Source organism: Cetorhinus maximus, chromosome 20 (genome assembly GCF_964194155.1).
Source record: "Cetorhinus maximus chromosome 20, sCetMax3.hap1.1, whole genome shotgun sequence".
Taxonomy (NCBI): Eukaryota; Metazoa; Chordata; class Chondrichthyes; order Lamniformes; family Cetorhinidae; genus Cetorhinus; species Cetorhinus maximus.
In genome coordinates, this window is record NC_135898.1 from 30549565 (window position 1) to 30567777 (window position 18213).

At 43.1% G+C, this 18213-nt stretch overlaps 1 protein-coding gene across 1 annotated transcript in view; it reads right to left on the reverse strand.

Annotated features, from left to right (window-relative positions):
• The window catches only part of LOC144694764 (polycystin-2-like protein 1), a 310166-nt gene that overhangs the window by 63034 nt on the left and 228919 nt on the right, over positions 1 to 18213 (reverse strand). Inside the window, exon 9 of the mRNA XM_078565339.1 lies at positions 7122 to 7242. Coding sequence (XP_078421465.1) covers positions 7122 to 7242 — 121 coding nt within the window. The remainder of the gene's footprint in view (positions 1 to 7121; positions 7243 to 18213) is intronic.

Below are 18213 nucleotides of genomic sequence, written 5' to 3' on the forward strand. Positions count from 1 at the left end.
TGAGCACCACCTAGAGGAAGCATTGAGGGTGGGAAGGGTGCAGAATGTACTCTGGGTGGGGGACTTCAATGTCCATCACCAAGAGTGGCTTGGCATAGTTGCTAGACTGGGCCTGCGGCAGGTGGTGAGGGAACCAACAAGAGGGAAAAACATACTTAACCTCATCACACCAACCTGCCTGCCACAGATGCATCTGTCCAATACAATATAGGTAGGAGTGAGCACCGTACAGTCGTTGTGGAGATGAAGTCCCGCCTTCACATTGAGGATACCCTCCATCGTGTTGTGTGGCACTATCACTCTACTATTTCCTACTCTACCATTACCATCAAGCCAGGGGATCAACCCTGGTTCAATGAAGAGTGCAGGAGGGCATGCCAGGAGCAGCACCAATCATATCTAAAACTGAGGCAACCTGGTGAATCTACAACACAGGAATGCTTGTGTGTCAAACAGCATAAGCAGCAAGTGATAGACAGAGCTAAGTGATCCCACAACCAACGGATCAGATACAAGCTCTGCAGTCCTGCCACATCCAGTCATGAATGGTGGTGGACAATGAAACAACTCACTGGAGGAGGAGGCTCCACAAATATCCCCATCATCAATGATGGGGGAGCCCAGCACATCAGTGCAAAAGATAAGGCTGAAGCATTCACAACAATCTTCAGCCAGAAGTACCAAATGGATGATCCATCTCTGCCTCCTCCAGAGGTTCTCAGCATCACAAGTGCCAGTCTTCAGCCAATTCGATTCACTCCATGTGATATCAAGAAACAGCTGAAGGCACTGGATAGTGCAAAGGCTTTGGGCCCTGACAATATTCCGGCAATAGTACTGAAGACTTGTGCTCCAGAAATTTCCGCACCCCTAGCCAAGCTGTTCCAGTACAGCTACAACACTGGCATCTACGCGGCTATGTGGAAAATTGCCCAGGTATGTCCTGTACACAAAAAGCAGGACAAATCCAACAGGGCCAATTACTGCCCCATCAGTCTACTCTCGATCATCAGTAAAGTAATGGAAGGGGTCATCAACAGTGCTATCAAGCAGCACTTGATTAGCAATAACCTGCTCAGTGACGACCAGTTTGGGTTCCACCAGGGCCACTCAGCTCCTGATCTTATTACAGCCTTGGTTCAAACATGGACAAAAGAGCTGAACTCCTGAGGCGAGGTGAGAGTGACTGCCCTTGACATCAAGATTGTATTTGACAGAGTGTGCATCAAGGAGACCTAGCAAAACTAGAGTCAATGGGAATCGGGGGAATACTCTCTGCTTGTTGGAGTCATACCTAGCACAAATGAAGATGGTTGTGGTTGTTGGAGGTCAGTCATCTCAGCTCCAGGACATCACTGCAGGAGTTCCTCAGGGTATTGTCCTCGGCCCAACCATCTTCAGTTGCTTCATCAATGACCTTCCTTTCATCATAAGGTCAGAACTGGGGATGGTCGCTGATGATTGCACAACGTTCAGCACCATTCGCGACTCCTCAGATACTGAAGCAGTCTATGTCCAAATGCAGCAAGACCTGGACAATATCCAGGCTTGGGCTGACAAGTAGCAAGTAATATTCACTCCACACAGGTGCCAGACAATGACCACCTCCAACAAGACAGATTGTAACCATCGGCCCTTGATGTTCAATGGCATTACCATCACTGAAACCCCCACTATCAACATCCTGGAGGTTACCATTGACCAGAAACTGAACTGGACTAGCTATATAAATACTGTGGCTACAAGAGCAGGTCAGAGGCTAGGAACCCTGTGATGAATGATTCACCTCCTGACTCCCCAAAGCCTCTCCACCATCTACAAGGCACAAGTTAGTAGTGTGTTGGAATACTCTCCACTAGCCTGGATGAGTGCAGCTTCAACAACACTCAAGAAGCTTGACACCATCCAGGACAAAGCAGCCCGCTTGATTGGCACCACACCCACAAACATTCACTCCCTCCACCACTGTGGCACTGTGGTAGCAGTGTGTACCATCTACGAGATGCACTGCAGGAATTCACCAAGGCTCCTTCAACAGCACCTTCCAAACCCACAACCACTACCATCTAGAAGGGCAAGGGCAGCAGATAGATGGGAAAACCACCACCTGGAAGTTCCCATCCAAATCATTCACCATCCTGACTTGGAAATATAACGCCATTCCTTCATTGTCGCTGGGTCAAAATCCTGGAACTTCCTCCCTAACAGCACTATGGGTGTACCTACACCACATGGACTGCAGCAGTTCAAGAAGGCAGCTCACCACCACCTTCTCAACTAGGGATGGGCAATAAATCCTGGCCAAGCCAGCGGAGCCCACACCCCATGAATGAATAAAAAAAAAGTCACTGGACTAGTAACCCAGAGGCCCAAGCTAATGCTCTGGGGTCATGGGTTCAAATCCCACCATTTCAGCTGGTGGAATTTAAATGTGGTTGATAAAATCTGGAATTGAAAACTAGTCTCAGTAAATGTGACCACAAAACTGTCATCGATTATTGTAAAAACCCATCTGGTTCACTAATGCCCCTCTAGGGAAGGAAATCTGCCATCCTTGCCTGGTCTGGCCTACATGTGACTCCAGATCCACAGCAATGTGGTTGACTCTTAACTGCCCACTGAAATGGCCTAGCAAGCCACTCAGTTCGGGCAATTAGGTGATGAGCAACAAATGCTGGCCTTGCCAGTGACGCCCACATCCCAGAAAAGAATAAATACAAAAAAAATCCTTCCTATAGAACACAGAGTGCTCTAAGGACTTTTAAAGCTTTTATATAGGCTTTCCATTATGTCTTTGTTTTTATATTCTATATCTCATGTTGAAACATAGAATTCTATTAGGTTTTTTAGGTGCTGCCTTTATCATCTTGTGAGCTTGTAACCCAATACTGCAATTAGTTTTTCTTAAAACTTTAAAAACCTCACTTCACACCTAAAGATATTGAACTCCATCTGCTATTTTGTAGCCCATTCCCCTTCCAATCCATATTCAGCTGTGGCTTCATAATTCTAACTAAGTCACTAAGAAATCCAATATAGAATTCAGAAGAAACACCATGAACTAGAGAATGGTGAGAACAAGGGACTGCTTCCATGGGTAGTAGTTGAGATGAATAGTATAAGTGTGTTTAAGGGAAATCTAGAAAAGCTCAGAGGAAGAAGAAAGTAGAGGGTTATGATGATAGAGTTCGATTTGGAAGGATAGCCGGAGACTCGACTGGTGCATAAACGTCCCATGAACTGGATGGGCTGAATGGCCTATTTCTGTGCTGTATATTCAATGTAATTCTAAGGAATGGATTGACTATGTTTTGTTATCCATTGCAATTTCTGACACAGCTCCAATCTGGATCATATCCAAATCACTGCTAAAACAATGAACAGATTTGGTCCAGATAAAACTGACCATGTAGGACAACACTTCCCACTTCAAATCACTCTGAAAAACTTTCCTTCAGTCCACTCTCTGCTTTCTCCCTTTTAAACAACATTTAGTTTGGTTTTCTATCCCCTGCCCTCCTAAATCTTTATCTCTCAATCTCATAATTTCATATGTGGTGCCTTGTCAAATACCTCCCTAAAGTCCATTTATGCATTATATTCACTGCATGTTCCCATCTACTATGTCTGTTATCTCCTCACAGAATCCTGTCAAGTCTGTCAAACATGATTTTGAAATCAATGCTGGCTACTTCTCACTATTTTCTCTTCAGCTAGATATTTATCAATTTCATCCTTAATTAAAGACCTTAAACTTATCCCTACCACAAATCTTAACTGGTCTTTAATTACATCGGCTTTAACAGGATTTCAGGAATGCTGCACTTGAGTTTGAAAGTGAGAATGATAGGAACATAGGAACAAGGGGCAGGAGTAGGCCATTCAGCCCATCAAGCATACTCCACCATTCAATACAATCATGGTTGATCATCTACTTCAATGCCTTTTTCCCACACTATCCCCGTATCCCTTTATGTCATTGGTATTTAGAAATCTGTCAATCTCTGCTTCAAACATACTCAGTGACTGAGCTTCCACAGCCCTCTGGGGTAGAGAATTCCAAAGATTCACAACCCTCTGAGTAAAGAATAATTCTCCCAATCTCGGTCCTAAGCGGCTTCCCCCTTATTTTGAAATTGTGTCCCCTGGTTCTAGACTCCTCAACATCTTACCTGCATCTACCCTGTCTATTCCTTTAAGTATTTTGTAGGTTTCAATGAGATCACCTCTCATTCTTCAAAACTCCAGAGAATACAAGCCCAGTTTCCCCAATCTCTCTTCATAGGACAGTCCCGCCATCCCGGGGACAAGTCTGGTGAACCTTCGTTGCACTCCCTCCATGGCAATAATATTCTTTCTAAGGTAAGGGGACCAAAACTGCACACAGTGCTCCAGGTGCGGTCTAACAAGCTTCTATACAATTGAAGCAAGATTTCACTACTCCTGTACTCAAATCCTCTTGTGATAAAGGCTAACATTCCATTAGCCTTCCTAATTGCCTGCTGCACCTGCATCTTAGCTTTCAGTGACTTATGGACAAGGACACCCAGGTCCCTTTGTACATCTACACTTTCTAATCCCATATCATTTAGGAAATACTCTGCACTTCTGTTCTTTCTGCCAACATGGATAACCTCACATTTTTCAATTTTATACTTCATCTGCCAAGTTCTTGCCCACTTACTAATCCTCTTGGAGCCGCTTTGCATCTTCCTCACAACACACATTCCCACCCAGCTTTGTATCATCCACAAACTTGTAAATATTACATTTGGTCCCCTCATCTAAATCATTGAGATATATTGTGAACAGCTGGGGCCCAAGCACTGATCCTTGCGGTATCCTAGTAGTCAGAAGCTGCTAAAGCAAGAATGGCCCATTTATTCCTACTCTCTGCTTTCTGCCTGTTAGCCTATCCTTAATCCGTGTCAGTATATTGCCTCCTATCCCATGTGTTTTTATTTTGCTGTGGGAGACTTTATCAAAAACCTTCTGAAAATCCAAGTACAGTACATCCATCGACTCTCCTTTATCAATTCTGTTAGTAACATCCTCAAAAAACTCCAACAGGTTCGTCAAACATGATTTCCCATTCGCAAATCCATGTTGTCTATGCCCAATCAGATCATTATTATCTGAGTGTCCATTTATCACATTCTTTAGAATAGTTTCTAGCATTTTCCCAACTACTGATGTAAGGCTAACAGGTCTGTAGTTCCCTGTTTTCTCTCTCCCACTCTTCTTAAATAGTGGGATGACAATTGCTAATCGCCAGTCTGCAGGAACTGTTCCAGAATCTGTAGAATTTTGGAAGATGATCACTAATACACCCACTATCTCCATAGCAACCTCTTTCAACACTTTGGGATGTAGAATATCAGGTCCGGGGGATTTATCAGCCTCCAGTCCCATTAATTTCTCCAATACAACCTCCTTACTAATACTAATTTCCTTCAATTCCTCATTCTGCCTAGTCCCTTGGATCTCTAATTCTGGGAGATTTCTTGTATCTTCCTCAGTGAAATCAGACACCAAATAATCGTTTTAGCTTCTCTGCCATTTCTCAATTCCCTATTATGAATTCTCCTGACTCTGCCTGTAATGGACCCACATTTATCTTAGCCAAACATTTCCTTTTTATGTAGCTACAGAAGCTTTTACAGTGTTTTATGTTTTTTGCTAGTTTACATTCATATTCTATTCTTCCTTTATCAGTTTATTGGTCCTTCTTTGCTATATTCTAAAATCCTCCCAATCCTCAGGTTTACTACTATTTCTGGCAACTTTATAGGGCTTTTCTTTTAATCTTATACAATCCTTAACTTTCTTTGTTAGCCACAGTTGACCAATTTTTCTGTTTGGGTTTTTGTGCCTTGAAGGAATGTATTGTTGCTGTAAACTATGTAATAATTCTTTAAAGACAATCCATTGTCTGTCTACCGTCATACCTTTTAATTTATTTTCCCAATCTACCTCAGCTAATTTGCTCCTCATTCCTTCATAATTTCCTTTGTCCAAATTTAACACCCTGGCTTCAGATTGAACAACCTCATTTTCAAACATAAGGTAAAATTCTATCATATTATGGCCACTCACCCTCTACAGGTTCTTTTACAACAGCTTATTTTATAGGCCTTGATGTCAAGGCCTGGTCATTAAAATCTGTCTGCTGCCTGTTGACTCCCTGATCTAGCCGGTAGCTAGTAAAATTGTATCAATTGGAGGCAGCCTTTGGGAATCAGAGGCAATGGGTCCCAGCAGACAGCTGGTTTCAGAGATGATCACAACTGGGAGGAAGGTGGAGTGTGTGGGAGGGGGCATGTTAATCCCAGGGCAAGGAAAGCACAAGGATTCTTTGTGGACCTCAGAAGAACCTTCCTAGTCCTCTTGATCCACAAAGAAACACTTAAAAATGTTAAAACCTTCCTACCTGTGCATCTTAAAGCCCTTATCCCCGGCAGGTTTTGCTTGGTGGAGAAGCTACCACTGCATGCTCACACTAGCCTCCAATCAGAACCCATTGCCATTTATGCCAGTATATCCCATGTGCTTTAATTTTGCTAAGCCAACCTCCTGTGGGGGACTTTATCAAAAACCTACTGAAAATCCAAGTATACTACTCCCTTTTATCAATTCGGTTAGTAACATCCTCAAAAACCTCCAACAGGTTCGTAAAACATGAATTCCTATTCATAGAAGAGGAGTTTGCCAGCCAGATGCAAGTACCCTTGTCACCTGCATCTTAATACCTGCATTTCAATCAAGGAGTGGTTAAGTGCCTCATTCCATTTTAACAGGCAAGCTTATCCCCAGCCTGTGAGGCCTTCATTTCTAAAGCCTCTGCAATTTCCTCCCTCTCCCCTGGTATCCTAGAATGTGTCTCATTAGGCCTGGGGCTTTGTCTTTCTTTATTTCAACTACAATATCTGGAAAAAAATCATTTTAGTATCATAATGTCACTCATCTCACTCTAAGCCATTTTAAGGTTCCACCCATTCTCTGATGTTCCTCCCTTTAGTAAAGACTTGTGCCATTTTTAAACTATTGTTGGAAATGGACAATGTTGTTCTCCTGGGGCCTCCAGTTTACTTATAGGAAGTTCAGTACAAGGTGCAACTTACAAGCAGAACGAAGAAGACAAAGAAAACGTAGGTGACAAAATAAATTGGACCCAAGATTCTGTTGGCATTGTCTATGTCATCAAAGTTGAAGTCACCAAGGATTATTCGAAACTGAGTGAAGCTGGAAAGAAATTAAAGCAGTTAGATGTCAAAAAGCAGATCAAGGTTAACTTTTGCTTGTAGGCAGTGTGCTCACAGTGAGTAAACCATGACAACATGCAGCCTGTAACTTCCCAAAATCTGTTCCCTGTGAGTGCCACCACTGAAACAATCTGAAAATATTCTCTTCAATGAGATGTAAAAATAAGATACTTTTTTCTTGCATAACAGTAATTAGTTGATTTCAATATGAAGGTAAGCTGCCAATCATTCCAAAACCAGAACCTTAATCGAGAACTGAAAGTGATAATGATCCTGACAATACAGGATGTAATATTCACAACAATCACCGTTTGAGTCCAGTGCTTTATTTTAATGATAGTTCTTATACAGTGTGTTGAATAATGATTTTTTGCTATTGTACGATATTTTGTATTGCTGAATAAAATATTCTATATTAATTAGTTCCACATCTAAATATGTTGGTTTAATAATGTTTGCCTACAGTGTAGAATGCAGAAAAGTTTCAATGAAACAATCACTGAATATCCACCTATGAGCATTGTGCAAGCCAAGCACACCCTCTCCGCATAAACTCACTTTTTACACTGTAGAGTTTCAGTCACACATTTTGTGCAAACGTTTATAATTGATAAACTCTACGCCAAGTTTCATATAATGGAAAATTCCTATGTCAACAATGTCTGCCTGTTACAATGTAATTGCAAGCCTCTTGCCAACATGTGATGCTATTACGCCTCCCAGATCTTCTCCCCATCTAACAATGTAATGGATTTTTAATGTACTGCCTGGATATAAACTGGAAGTGAAAATCATCTTCCCATTATTGAAACTGATTCATTTTTATTTCTGTGGACGATTCCTGCAATGGGAAGCAAATTTGCAGCATTAGCTTAATGCTCAGGCATTAAGTTGAAAACTAACTATATATTTTTTTAAAAATTGACACTATTCATTTTTATTTTAAAAATATTTCCTTGGTAGTTCTGCTCATTTTTACTCCTCAAGCTGTTTAATCCGCAACATTTTTGTCCATGGTCTGCTCCACAGAAACTCCCAGGCCTCCTGATGTTGTACCCTGTACTTTCCTTTCACATTTTGGACATGAGCTCCCCCTCCTGCCTCTTTGGCATATCTCCTCAGTTTCTGGTCCCCAGAAGGCAAAAAACAGTAAAAACTGGGAAATAAGAATACTGGTCTGAACTGGGCTTGTATACCTTAAAATGGAACACCAGTAACAACTGGGAAATAAGAGTACTGGTCTGAACTGTTCTTTCCTTCTGGGTCAGCCACACTCTGAGATCAACTCTTCTTCCTTGGCTACACTTCCCTCTCCTCTCCACGGTCCTGCCTCAGAAAACTGAGTTTCTCCCCAACTAGGTTGATATGTCACCTATTGACAGGAGACTGGCAGCCCATTTAACATTATCTCAATCAGTCAACAGCACCACTGCCTTGAATCACTTTATAACTAAATCATCTGTCCATGTTACTCCCTCAATCCCATGTACCCTTATGTTGTGCATCAACCTTTTGTGTGGCACCTTATCAAATGTCTTTTGAAAATCCAAATATATTACATCCATTGGTTCCTCTTTATCGACCCTGCTAGTTCAAAAAAACACTAATCGATCTGTCAAACATGATTTCCCTTTCATAAAGCCGTCTAATTTTATTCTAATTTTCTAAGTGTTCTGTTATCACTTTGTTAATAATGGATTCCAGCACTCTCCTGGTGACTGTTGTCAGTCTAACTGGCCTGTAGTTCCCATTTATCTCTCTTCCTCCTTTCTTGAATAGCAGTATTAATTTTCATATATACATTGGCGACAATCAGTTCTACCTCACCACCACCTCTCTCCGCCACTCTTTCTAAATGATCAGACTGCTTATCTGACATCCAGTCCTGGATGAACAAAAATTTTCTCCAATTAAATATTGAGAAGACTGAAGCCATTGTTTTCAGTCCCCACTCCAACTCCGTTCCCTCACTACTGACTTCATCCCTCTCCCTGGCACTTTTCTGAGACTAAACCAGACTGTTCTCAGCCTTGGTGAGATATTGACCCTGGGATCAGCTTCTGACCAGATTTCTACGCTGTCACTAAGGTCACCTATTTCCACCTCCGTAACATTGCCCAACTTCACCCCTGCCTTAGCTCATCTGCTGCTGAAACCCTCATTCATGCCTTTGTTACCTCCAGATTTGACTATTGCAATTCACTCCTGGCTGATCTGCCACATTCTACCCTCTGTAAACTTGAGGTCATCCAAAACTCTACTGCCCTTGACCTAACTCGCACCAAGTCCTGTTCCCAATCATCCCTGTGCTCACCGAGATACATTGACTCCCATCCAACCAACACATCAATTTTAAAATTCTCATCCTTGTTCTCAAATCCCTTTATGGTCTTGTTCCTCTCTGTCTCTGTAAACTTCTTCAGCCCCACAACCCTCAGAGATAACTGTGCTCCTCTAATTTGGGCCTCTTGAGCATCCCCAATTTTAATTGCTCTGCCATTGGTGGCTGTGCCAAAGCGCTAAGCTCTGGAACGCTCTCCCTAAGCCTTTCTACCGCTCTTTCTTTCTTCAAGATGCTTCTTAAAATCTACCTCTTTGCCCAAGTTTTTAACCATCTACTCTACTATCACCTTATGTTCCATGGCTTAACCCTGCTGTAATAACTCAATGGAGCAGACAGGTTTCAACAAGAAACAGCTAAACATTACTATAGAGAGCTTATCAGGTGCTACACGCTTGATCAGGACTCTCATCAGGAAACTCCGCCCTCCCAGATTGCCCGTGCTTAAGGTTCACTGGTCAGAGCCTTAACAGAACATCACATGACCCCTGATGGACAGCAGGAGGGGTTATACCCTCAGTTACCACATTTCCTCCCCCTTTAGTTTTTTTACAATTTCTATTAACAGGAAACACTTGAACATCCAACAACATATACATATATACAACTTCAGGTGATTAAAGATCAAGTCTCTGAGGTACTGTCCTCATATGGCTAGAGCAGTGTAGCTCGACCCACTGAGGTTCCTCAACAGGATCGACAGGATTTGGAACTGCAGCCTGAGACACTTCATCAGAAAGTGGCAGTTCAGGGTTTGGCAACTCTACAGAGACATTGGACATGCCTATTCTAGGTCAGTTAGTCACCTCAGGAATTGAAAGTTCAACGTTAATCATAGGCGGAATAGTTGGTTTTTGCAATGTCTCTTTATTATGAATATGATCAACTTCCACTTGTACTTGGAAAGATAATGAACCAGTCTCTGAGACAATGGTTCCAGGAACCCAACAAGGTCCGCTTATGAAATTTTACGTGAATACTGTGTCACCTACACTTTGCAGTGTATATCGTGGTTCAACTTTTGATTACTCTGATTCTGCTCTACCTTCTCCTCTAAATTTGGAAACACCAGACTTATCCATGTACGTAGGCAGCATTTCATCAATAATTCAGTTGGTGTTGAACTCTAAGTTGAATGTGGTATTGTACAATAACTGAAAAGAAAGAGGGAAAGTTGGGATTCCAGAGTGTCTTCTGATAACCTTTTCATATCAGACTTGGAAGTTTGTACAGCTCTCTCGGCTAGACCATTCAATGAGGGATGCCAAGGAGCTGTCTTTATATAAATAAAAATACTTGGAAAAACTCAGCAGGTCTGACAGCATCTGCGGAGAGGAACAGTTAACATTTCGAGTCCGTATGACTCTTCAACAGAACTAAGGAAACATAGAAAAGAGGTGAAATATAAAGCTGTCTTTATATAGTGGATTCCATTCAGATCCTTGAATTTGGAAACTTTGTGCTGGTAAAGGCTGTACTGTTATCAGGAATGACAATTTCCTAGGCCATGCCATGCTAAAACAGTGACGCAGCTTCTCGATAGTTACGTTCGATGTTGGTGATTTGACTTCATATACATCCATCTATTTAGAATGTGCATTGACAATCAATAAAAACATGGTACCTAAGAACGGCCCTACATAATCAATATGTAGTCTAACTCAGGGTCGACCAGGCCACTCCCACAGATTCAGGGGAGCTGAAACAAGCAACTTGTGTTTTTGCTGACAATGGAGACACTGCTTGACCATGCTTTCAATGTTGCTGTCAATGTATGGCCACCAGACATAGCTTTGTGCAAGCATTTTCATCTTTGATATGCCTGGATGTGCACTGTGAAGCTCTGTCAAGAGTGGTTCACTACCTTGTGATGGGACAACAACTCTTGATCCCCACAACAAAATTCTATCTTGACAGCTTAATTCTGTGTTTCTGGCATGGAATGGTCTCAACTCTTCAGACACAGGCGTATTTGGCCATTTTTGCAAAACAAAGTCTCTGACTTTTGACAAGATTGAATCTCTGTTCATCCAATTTCTAATTTTCTTTGCACACAAAGGCAAAGAATCCAGAAATTCAGTAATAGCACAACTACTTGTGGCACGGGAGCATGTACAATGCTATCTGGCAACAGGAGACGACTGAGTGCGTCCGCACTTGCAATGTGTAAGCCAAGATGGTACATAAAAGTATACTCATATGCAGAAAATATCAGGCATAGTGGTATTGTCATGGACTGGTAATCCAGAGACCCAGGGTAATGCTCTGGGGATCTGGGTTGGAATCCCACATAGCAGATGGTGGAATTTGAATTCAAGAAAAATATGGAATTAAAAGTCTAACGATGACCATGAAACCATTGCCAATTGTCGTAAAAGCCCATCTGGTTCACTAATGTCTTTTAGGAAATGAAATCTGCCGTCCTTACCTGCTCTGGTCTACATGTGACTCCAGACCCACAGCAATGTGGTTGGCTCTTAAAATGCTCTCTAAACAAGGGCAATTAGTGATGGGCAATAAATGTTGGTCTTGTCAGCGACACCCACATCCCATGAACGAATATAATGAAAAAAAATTCTTGCTGATACTATTGGAAGAATGGCCTTATCCTCAATGAATAAACCCATTAATGGTTTATGATCCGACACAATGGTGAAATGTCATCCATGCTGATACTGGTCGAATCATTGATAAACTCTGAATATCATTGATAAACTTCCCTTTTCTAGCTGGGACTAACCCTTCTCGGCTGTGGAGAGGGTTCTCGAGATGTAGCCAATGGGCCTTTCTGATCCATTTTCCATTCTATGTGATAACACAGCTCCTACACTATAAGGAGAGGCATTACATGTTAATAACAATTCTTTCAATGGGTCGTAGTGTACCAATAGACATGACAAATATAACAGTTTCTTTACTTTCACAAAGGGCTCTTCCTGTTGTGAATTCCAAGACCAACAGTGATTCTTTTTTAACAACAAGTGTAATGGTGCCAACACAGTTGATAAGTTAGGTAAGAAGTGGCTATAGTGGTTGATCATAGCCAGAAAGGACTTGAGTTTGGTTACACTGGACGGTGAGGGTGCATCTTTTATTGCCTGAACTTTCTCTTCTACCAGATGCAAACCCTTGGCATGCACCCTGTGACCCAGGTAAGTAACTTCTGGTGCTTGAAATGTGCATTTTTCTTTCTTTAATCGAACGCCGGCTTCCATGAACCTTCTTAGTGCCTCCTTCAGGTTGGCCAAGTGTTCGGTCTCGGTTGACCCTGTGATCAGAACATCACCCAGGTAAACTACCACTCGGGAAGTCCTTGCTTAAGACTCTCCATTGTTCTCTGGAAGATTGCACATGCAGACGACACTCCAAAGGGTAGGCAAGTATACTGATAAAGACCCTTGTGTGTGTTGATAGTCATGTATCCTCCAGATGTGCTATCCAGCTCTAGTTATTGGTAAGCATGGCTCATATCCAATTTTGTATAGGATTTGCCTCCAGCCAGCATTGCATAAGTCATCTATCCTTGGAATGTAGTACTTGTCCAGTTTTGCTGCCTTGTTTACAATAAATTTATAGTCCCCACAAATGCGTGTGGTTTGGTCAGGCTTAACCACTGGAACTATGGGTGCTGCCCATTCTGAGAATTGGACAGGTTGGGTGATGCCCAGCTGTTCTAACTGGCACAGTTCTGCATCCACCGTCTCCTTCAACACATAAGGCACTGGCCTAGCCTTAAAGAAACAGGGTGTCGCATGACGATCCACATATATCTTGGCTTGCAGGCCTTTTAACTTCCCTAATTCATCCCGAATACCTTGTCGTATTTCCTTAGCAGGTCAGGAACTCCTCCTGTTTTCAGGTGAAATATCTGACCGGTCAAGCTTCATCTTCTGTAACCGGTCTTGGCCTAAATGACTGGGTCCTTCTCCTGTCACTATTATCACGGGCATCTGGGCTGTCTGTTGCCTATAATACACTAGCACTGTGGCGATGCCCTTTACCTGAATGGATTCTCCAGTGTACGCCTTTAATTTAGAGGTTGTTGGCGCCAGGTTTATTAGCTGTCTACCTTCATTAAGACAATTAAATGTGTGCTCTCCCACCACTGTAGTTGAGGCCCCGTATCCACCTCCATTATTAATGGCTTCCCATTAACTTGGATTGTGATAGTGAAAGGTTTGGTTTTCACAGTGGTTACATTATACAGGGAATAAATGGTGTTGGCAGCTTGTCTCAGCTGTATTCTTTAATTCGATCATGTTCATTTGCTGCTTTGTGGCGGCTTCAGCTTTTCCCAGCATTGCCTCACCACGTGACCTTGTTTATGGCAGTAACTGCATTCTGCCTCCTTGAATTTACAGGTACTCACTCTGTGGTCACCCCGACATCTATAACAAATTAACCTTGGAGCCGCTGCTGAAGTGTTTGTACTCGGCCTTTTCACGTTTCTAACAGTGGACATTGCCTCTCGCTTCGATGCTGTGTCTCTGATTTTCACACCACGCCCGGCGGTAGGTTCCCGCCCCACATGAAGAATGGCGCCATGTTATTTGTGCTGTAAAGCCTGTGAGTCTCTCACAGCACTTTCCACGGCAAGGGAGATTTCTAGAGTGCGCTTAAAGTCGATGTTGACCTCAACGAGTAAATGGCGCGTCCTGAACTCCACAAACTAATCAGTCCCACAGCAAATCATTTAATCTGTCCCTGAAGTCACAGTGTCCTGTCAACTGCTTTGGGTTCACTACATAGGTTGTGATGGACTATCCCAGGGCCCTAACTCTGGAATTAAATTTAAAACGCTGCATTATTACGGAGGCTTCGGCTGGAAAAGCATTTTCATGAGGTCCACTAATTCATTGTGGGGCTTAGAATTGGGCACACTCGGGGCCGTCAGGCTGTGGATGAGACGGTTTGTCTTACTCCCACATACTCTCAAAAGAATTGCTTTCTGCTTCTCCTCTGTGATAATCTTATTTGCTACTAAATAAAATCCGAGCGCTCTACAGACTGGCTCCAGTCTTCCATAGTCGCATCATATGGATCGAGCCTGTCGAAGAGTGGCATGTCTTTTTTTCCTTAAGATTCGATGTTCTCATGGTAACAGGGCAAGAGGCAGAGCTATTTTATCCCTGTCACCAAATGTAATGACTCGACAGAGTGGACAGGTTTCAACAAGAAATAGTTAGACTCTATTACAGAAAACTTTTCAGGTGCTACATGCTCGATCAGGACTCTCGTCAGGAAGCCCCACCCTCCTGGATTGCCCGTGCTTAGGGCTCATTGGTTGGGGCCTTAACAGAACATCACATGACCTCGATAGACAGCAGGAGAGGCTATTCCCTCAGTTATCACACCTACCTCATTCTATATCCTTCCCTGGAAAAAGCTATCCCCCAATCCACCTATAACTGCACTTTCAAAATCCCACCTCTCTAGCCTTTGGCCCTTTGTTCACCATAACATTTCTGCAGCTATTGATTTACTCAACTACACCCTCACCTCCACTTTTGATACCCTGGTTCCCAAAGAAACCTTGACTCCCTCTCATCCTAGTCATTCTTCCTGGTATGGCACTCGTTTCCACTCCCTCAAGTCTGATGGATGCAGAATTGAAAGGATATCGCACACAATTGGTTCAGCCATCCACCCTCATATCTGCCTGGACTACATGAAACACCGTTAAGACCTGCTCTCATCTGGTAACACTGCTCACTGGTCCAGGACCATCCTGGAATGCAAAAATAACCCTTGTCATCTCTTCTCAATTGCAAACTGTCTTCTTAAATCTCCCTCTTCTGTCTCCTTCACCCTCACCTCCAACAATAAGCGTGAAGAGATCCTGGATTTCTTTATCACAAGGACCAATAACATCCAATCAACTGACTCTGCTATGTCCTACCCTTTCATTGCCCATCGGAAAAAACTTCCTCCCTCTAACCCTTACCTCACACCTTTCTCTCCTATTTCCCCTCATTCCCTCTCTGAGCTCATCTTGTCCATGAGACCCACCTCCTGCTCCATCGATCCTACTCCCTCTAAACTGCTGACCAGCCAATTTCCCCTCCTGGTCCCCATATCAGTCAAGATTGTTAATAGTTCTCTGGCGTCAGGTGTTGTTCCTCCCTCCTTTAAATCTGCTGTCATCACTCCTTCAAAAAACCAGCCCCCACCCCAAATCCCACTATCCCTGCAAGCTACTGCCCATCTCTAACCTCCCTTTCCTCTCCAAAGTCCTTGAATGTGTTGTTGCTTCCCAAGTCCGTGCTCATCTTTTCCCACAATTCCACGTTGGAATCCCTCCAATCAGGTTTCTTCCCCTGCCACAGTATCAAAACCACTCTTATCAAAGTCAAAAATGACATCCTACGTGACTGTGAGAAAGGGAAATGATTCTTCCTTGTACTTCTTGACCTGCCACCATCCTTCTCCAACACCGCTCCACTGTTGTACAGCTGGGTGGGACTGCTCTCACTTGGTTCCATTCTTATCTATCTAATCGTAGCCAGAGAATCACTGCAATGGCTTCTCCTCCTGCTCCCGCACTGTTACTTTGGTGTCCCCGAGGTCTATCCTTGACCACCTCCTATTTCCCATCTACGTGCTGCCCCTCAGTGGCATCATCTGAATGCACAGTATTAGTTTTAGTTTTAAAATGTTCATCTTTGTTTTCAATCCCTCCAGGCCCTTGTCCCCCTGATCTGTAACCTCCTCCAGCCCTACAACCCTCCGAGATATCTGCGCTTATCCAATTCTGGCCTCTGGAGCATCCCAGGTTTTGATCGCTCCACCATTGGTGGCCAAGACTTCAGTTGCCTCGGCCCTAAACTCTGGAATTCACTCCCTACAACTCTCCCCCTTTCTACCTCGCTTTCTTCCTGTAAGACCTTAAAACCTCCCTCTTTGACCAAGCTTTGGTCTTTTGACCTAATATTTCCGTGTGGATCATTGTCATATTTTGATCTATAAAGCTCCTGGGAAGTGCCTTGGGATGCTTCATTACGGTAAAAGGTGCTACATAAAGATAAGCTGCTGCTGTTACATTTACTACCTTCCAGTCCATTAGTACTACAGAACCTAGAGAATTTTGGATGGTCACAGCCTATGCATCTGGTAGCTCTGCAGCCACCTCTTTTAGAGCCCTAGGATAATAGGCAACCCTGTCCATGGGAATTGTCAGCTTTCAGACCCATTGTTCCAGTGCTTTTTCTTTACAATATTAATTACTTTAAGTTCCTCACTCTTATTAGAGCCTTGGTACAGAGACTATTTCTGAGTTTATTTTGTGTCTTCTACAGTGGAAACTGGGATAAAAGAAAATTTAAAAAAAGGATCAGGAGTAGGCCATTCAGCCTTTTGAGCCCACTCCACCATTCAGTGAAATCATGGCTGATCTTTTACTTCAACACCATTTTCCTGCACTATTCCTGTATCCCTTAGTGTTTTTAATATGTAGAAATCTAAGATCTCAATCTTTAATACACTCAACGACTGAGCCTCCACAGCCCTCTGGGGCAGAGAATTCCAAAGGTTCGCCACCCTCCGAGGGAAGTAATTCCTCTTCATCTCAGTCTTAAATGCATTGCCCCTTATTCTGAGACTGTGTCCCCTGGTTCTAGACACCCCCCAGCCAGGGGAAACATCCTTCCTGCATCTACCCTGTCGAGTATTGTAAGAATTTTGTATGTTTGAATAAGATCACCTTTCATTCTTCTAAACTCCAGAGAATAAAGGCCCAGTCTATTTAATCTTTCCTCATAGGACAATCCCTCCATCCCAGGAATTAATTTAATGAACTTCCCTCTATGGCAAGTATCTCCTCCCTTAGGTAAGGAGACCAAAACTATACACAATGCTCCAGGTGTGGTCGCATCAAGGCTCTATATAATTGCAGTAAGACATCTTCACTCCTATACTCAAATCCTTTTGCACTCAAGGCCAACATACCATTTGCCTTCTTAACTGCCTGCTGTACCTGCACGTTAGCTTTCAATGACTCATGAACAAGGACACCCAAGTCCCTTTGAAATGCCACACTTCCCAGCCTCTCACCGTTTAAGAAATACTCTGTATTTCCTACCAAAGTGGATAACCTCACAATTCTCCACATTGTAATCGCTCTGCCAAATTTTTGCTCACTCGATTAGGCTCTCCAAATCCCCTTGAAGCACCTTTGCACCCTCCTCACAACTCACACTTCCACCTAGTTTTGTGTCATCTGCAAACTTGGAAATATTACCTGTAATCCCCACATCCAAATCCTTGATATAGATTGTGAACAGCCGTGGCCCAAGCACTGATCTTTGCAGTACCCCACTAGTAACAGCCTGCCAACCTGAAAATGACCCATTTATTCCTACTCTCTGGCTGGAATTTTCCAGCCCCTCACAACGATGGGATCTCCCAGTCCCGCCGATGTGAATGAAGATTTCAATGGCTCTCCGGCCCAGTCACGAACCATGGGGAGAGGCTGGAAAATTTCAGTCTCTGTTTTCTGTCCGTTAACCAGCTCTCAATCCATGCCAGTATATTCCCCCCAATCCTGTGTGCTCTAATTTTGTTTACTAACCCCTCGTGTGGGACCTTACCAAAAGCTTTCTGAAAATCTAAATA